The following is a 5,346-nucleotide window of genomic DNA, read 5'->3' as shown; positions in this document are numbered from 1 at the left end:
AAATTTGATAACGTACAAATGACAATATAGCCTTTTTAAACTTTTGCATGGTAGAAAACAAACTTTGGTGTTTTTTGATGAGTTACTTTCATTTTTGCCTTCTACGTTTCATTTAAAATAAGTTTCCATTTTCGGCACCTTTCTAAGGTTCTTCTACATATTAAAAAAGTTGTTAAACATCTGAGTGGCGCACTACCGCTACTAGTGGTGAGAAAGTGTATTGCACCTTATTCAAAATCAATGCAGCCCAAAGTTAAGAACTGTTGTTCTTTTGAGGCCCTCAAGGAGGCGCTGGCCACGGCCCATAGGTTAAGAATCTCTGTTCTACACCATGGACAGCATCATTATCAGTGAAATTGACCTCTCACTCCACCACAGTCATGTATAATCGTAATAGACACTCACATTCAAGATTGTTCTCTGAGGATTTTAAATAAATAGATTTTGATTTCTTTGACAATTACCGACAGGTGTATTATTTACCATTGACAATTTTCTTAATTCTCTAATTATAAGGTGTATTTTGTTCAAAATGGAATTATTTTGTAAATATAATGTTTTGAAAGTATCTACAGCATTGATCTTTTTTGTAATAAATATAAATGCATTGTTTGTTGTCACAGGCACTTGAAGGTCTTTCTGACACCTCATTCCTTTCTTGGTGATTTTTTTCCGAGCTCGTGTGAATATTAAATATTTCTGGACACGATCCTCAGGTGGTTGGCAGCTCGCAGGGAGCACAGCTGAAGTTGTCTGACGGCTCCGTGAAGACAGTCACAGCAGCAGGAGTGGGCCACATATCCAAGCCTGGTACCACCACGTTGAGGATGACAGGTGGAGTGATCACAGCAGCCTGCTCCACCCCTTCCAGTTCAGCTGCTGCAGCCAGTCAACAGGCTAGTTCCACACTTTTATTATATTAAATACGTTTATGAATTGGTTGGTTTGTCAGTAGTTACCTCAGTATTCCTGACTAATATAACCAGTTTTAGAAGACATTCTGTCTATAGGAATTCAATGTTTCAATCACAAAAAAAAACAAAAAAACAAAAAAAAAACAATTAGAAGCAGTTTAATACCTTCTAATAGTTGATGAGTGATATAAAAGCTAAAGCTACAAATGACACATTTGCCTCAGCAACAGGAATACATGTAAAAACAGACGTGATCCAGTGTTGAGCTGCAGTAAGGTTGGGGATTTATTTGTCATAAAGAGAAGAGATAATTGAAAGTGCTTGAAAATCACAATCAGCCATTCAACCTCAGTCTTGGTTGAGGTGATTACAGCTTTAAAGCCTGTGTCAGACCTCATTAACTTGAGTAATGGAAATGCACAAAACCTCTTCCTAGATGCTCCRTCAAACAAAAACAAAAAACACGTTTTTATTTAATAGATGCTAAAAATCACTCAAAATATGTTGAGTTGAAGCTGATTTTTGTCAAGCCTTTTTGTCAGCAAATACCTCTTATGTTTTAGAAATTTAAATACAAGCAGGGGCCTGWTAAATTAGTTGAGCAGTGCAGGAAAACAAACGTCAGCATAAAATACATGTAGTTACTGGGGCTGTTGCCCCAGCTGTAAACCAGTGAGCACCGTTCATAGATTTCCACCAGTATCTATTTGCAGCTTGGAAGGTTACCATTTATAGCTTTAACCCACCTTTTCTGTTAACACACACCCACAGTTTGATCCTGCAGACTTATATTTGCACCAATCAATTATACTTTTTTAGTTTTAGCTTGTTTTGAGAGGTTTTTTTTTACCAATCAGTTAATATAATATATGTTTTAAACTGTGAGAAAACCTTGTTGAAGCTTCACGGCCACATTTCGGTTTGTCTGCTTTGGTTTGAGCTCATGCAGCCGTATCAGTCTGTCACTATATTTAGCATTTCTGTGGACGATCTTTTGTTCAGATTTCTTCTGTTCTTGTTTCTTGCTGTGGATTGGTTGAGATTTACTTTATGTGGAAAAATGTTTACAATTTATTTCAAGGCATATCTACCAGAGCTTAGTTTATTATCTAAATGTAAAAAAGCTCAAATAGGTTGAGGTTTATGTGTGTAGCTGACTGACCCACATACTAAGAGTTTAGAGCTGCAGTGTTTCTGGGAATGTTCTGGTTGACAGATGTTTCTGTGTGTCCATGCAGGCTGCTGATGGTGGGAAGTCTGCCTCCCAGCACCACTCACTGCTGGTGTCAGCCAGCCAAGCAGCAGTAATCAGCGCAGCCAGCGGCGGCAGCCTGTCCAAGGCAGCTGTGGCCTCTTTGGTCAAAGGAGCAGGAAGCTCCGCCGCACTGAGCAAAACTGCAGGAAGTTCAGCCGGGGCCGTGGTGACGGTGGCAAAAGGGCTCGCAAGTATGCCCGCCTTGAGCGTGTCCAAAGGAGCTGGGATGGGGGCTGTGGGGGGCGTGTCCAAAAGCAGCAGCACATCATTAGTTTCTGCAGCATCATTAGTCGGCGGGGTGGCAGCTGGAGGAGGAAAAACAAGTGCTACACTCTCAGGTAGAAACAAAAAAAAAAAACCACCACCAGCTTCACACATTGCCCTCAGTGTGTACATAGTTGTGTGTGCTATTACACACACAACACCTTGTGTGTTTTGACCAGGTATGCTGAAGATCCACTCTGCAGGCTCCAGCTCCCAGCAGACCGTCTTAACCATCCCGGCCAACCAGCTGAAGCAGCTCGGGGTTGGAACTGGCTCAGCTGGACTGCAAACCGTACTCATGCCTGTCGGCAAAGGTAAACAAACATCACTGTTACAGATGGAAAAACTGGGACATAATACTGCTAATGACAGTGATTTTGTTATGGAACTATATCTCACTGCTTCATTTAGCTGTTCTGACCTGAGCAGAAGTTTAAAATCCAAATAAAACCAGAGGATTTTACTCAAGCATTCCATATTCTTTTGTTTTTCTGTGGAAATGAAAAGGACCTTTCTCCTACTTTCATTTCTCATTTTCCTGCTACACCTGTTTACCTAACAGGCCATTGATCCATCAGTGTGTGTTTCTCTGTGTAGTTGTGTCTAAAGGCCCAGTCTCCAACACTCCTTGCTCCTCTTCATCCACAACCGCTGGAGCAGCTGGAGCTGGAGYCTCCCCAAGTCCTGCCAGCCAGGCTCCCCCCTCCCTTGTCCTGCCTCTGGCACAAGGTGAGAGGGGTCCATCCTCACACAGTCCTCTCTCCTCTCCATCTTTTATTCTTTAGATCCATTTTCTCTTTGATTTGTTGACACAATGAAAGATTTAGAGTGCATACCAAAAAAATTATACAAAAACAAATTATTTGGCAACTTAGGTAATAACTAAAAAGCATCCATATGTAATATTAGCATAAATGAACAGATACTAAGCCATTTACACTCCTGATGATATTAAAATGTAATAACATGCTAATATACAAAAATATAATTAGGAAAGTTAAATGTGATTTTTGTGAGTATCTAGACTGCTAAGATTTAATGTAGCTTCTCATATTTGCACTTCCTTGCCTCGTGTGTTGCCTAAACCCAATATTTGTCTCGCTTGTTGTCGCTCTCTGCTGCATCAGTGAAAACAGAACCAGGCGCCGCTACAGTGGGTCCATCGCCACCGGCGGCCTCTGCTGCTCCAGCCTTGGCTCACGTCGCCTCTGCAGCCACCGCTGTCAAGCAGGAGCAAGGCGCAGATACCGCTGCGCACGACCTCATCAAGTAAAGACTACACTGCTCTGACCCACAGCTCATAAAATATTCTCATAAAAACTGACGATTTATCTKTTGGTTAAGAAAAACTATTAGCGTTTTACTTTATAAACATCCTACTTCAACTTGAGCTAAGTTATTAACAAATTAACCTGTTAACAGAGGTCTGAATGCTTGCTTTTTTCCTTAGCTGCTCTGTTATTTCCAGACGGTAAACCTGACAGTTGTACCTTCTTCCCCCTCAGCACTGAGCACATAGAAACCATGATGCAGCTGATGACTGCTGTCCTGAAGAAGTTCCCTCTAATTGTACCAGAAAAAAGTAAGTAGGCAAACCTTTCACGTGGCGCACCCCATATATTATCTATAAAATCTGCCTGAACAGACTGACATGTTTCAATTCTGTTTCTTTTAGCTGAAGACTCCCATCCATTTTGTGCCTCTTCAGTGGAACAGTATTATTCCTGGAATATTGGCAAACGCAGAGCATCAGAGGTAACTTTCATATTATGATTGTCTGCTGCAGAGCACTGACATTTAAAGGGGATTTTCTTCAAACTAGGGCTGCAGGATAATGGACAAAACTGACATTGTGATTTTTTTTCTAATTCTGCGATATGTATTCTATAAAAAAACAACTAATATTTAACAGATGACTTAAATAACACTTGAAGTTATGCTGCCATCATGTTGACGATGAACCTGCACTAATCTCACCTCTTTTTTTGCTCATGTCACCAGTAACTTTTTTGTCTAGTGTTTCCCCTACCTTAATACAAGGAGGGTGACCCGCCCCCCTAACAGAACCAAACCCCCACCCCCATAAAGTCGAGGGAGAACATTTTGACAGGGTTTTTTTCTAATGTACTTAATGTACTTTTTTTTCTAACCACACCTACATTACAGAGATCTGAAATTGGTTTATGACGAGACATATTAGTTATTTTAGTTATTCAAGTGAGCGATATATAAGATTCAACTAATGCAAATTAAATTGTAGACATTTCATGTTCTGTAATTTTAATTTTTAAAACAGCTGCCCACTTTTAATAAATACTAGTAGTATTTCAGTTGTTGATCATTCTATGTTCACCCCCTTGCCCTCCAAAAGCCTCTAGGGGAAACACTGTTGTCTATTTGAGACGTATTCTTGTTATTTTCTGTGCTGTTTCCTTCTATCATGTGCAAACATGAACTGTGTTTTACAACCTTACATCTCTCCATCTTAGTTTCTATTTYGGTCGCGTTTTAATACAGACATCCCTGGTAACCGTACTTTACCTCTTTTCCTCCAGTTCTCTACAAATTTGCTCATCTTCCTCATTTTTGTTAAGATCCTTGCCGTCTTCCTCCACAGCTCGAGAATTCAACATCAGCACTTCTCCGAAAAACATTAAAATTATWGWCCCAGAAATTTCACAACAAACGGAAAGTTTTGCCACAAGGCCGCCAGTWTTGTGTAAAGCAGGGCTTCTTAACCTTTTTGACCTCGGGGCCCAATTTGTTGTGCATAAAATGACACGAGGCCCAGTCAGACATTACCAATGTATGGATCAAAATGGTAATTATTCTAAATCTTGGTTTAATTTTTATTGTATTTACATCATAACTAAACTATCATAACTAACATAACTAAATTAAACACACTTATAG

At 40.1% G+C, this 5,346-nt stretch overlaps 1 protein-coding gene across 1 annotated transcript in view; it reads left to right on the top strand.

The window, feature by feature from the left end:
- yeats2 (YEATS domain containing 2) overlaps positions 1–5,346 on the top strand; it is a gene marked incomplete in the record, with an annotated part of 32,503 nt that overhangs the window by 18,340 nt on the left and 8,817 nt on the right. The window contains 7 exon segments of the mRNA XM_014023264.1: positions 717–896; positions 2,153–2,507; positions 2,613–2,747; positions 3,031–3,162; positions 3,561–3,702; positions 3,939–4,015; positions 4,109–4,188. Of these exon segments, the coding sequence (XP_013878718.1) occupies positions 717–896; positions 2,153–2,507; positions 2,613–2,747; positions 3,031–3,162; positions 3,561–3,702; positions 3,939–4,015; positions 4,109–4,188 (1,101 nt within the window).

Source organism: Austrofundulus limnaeus, unplaced genomic scaffold (assembly GCF_001266775.1).
Source record: "Austrofundulus limnaeus strain Quisiro unplaced genomic scaffold, Austrofundulus_limnaeus-1.0 Scaffold361, whole genome shotgun sequence".
Lineage (NCBI taxonomy): Eukaryota > Metazoa > Chordata > Actinopteri > Cyprinodontiformes > Rivulidae > Austrofundulus > Austrofundulus limnaeus.
Note: the sequence above shows the minus strand (reverse complement) of the source record. Positions and strands in the feature narration are given on the sequence as shown.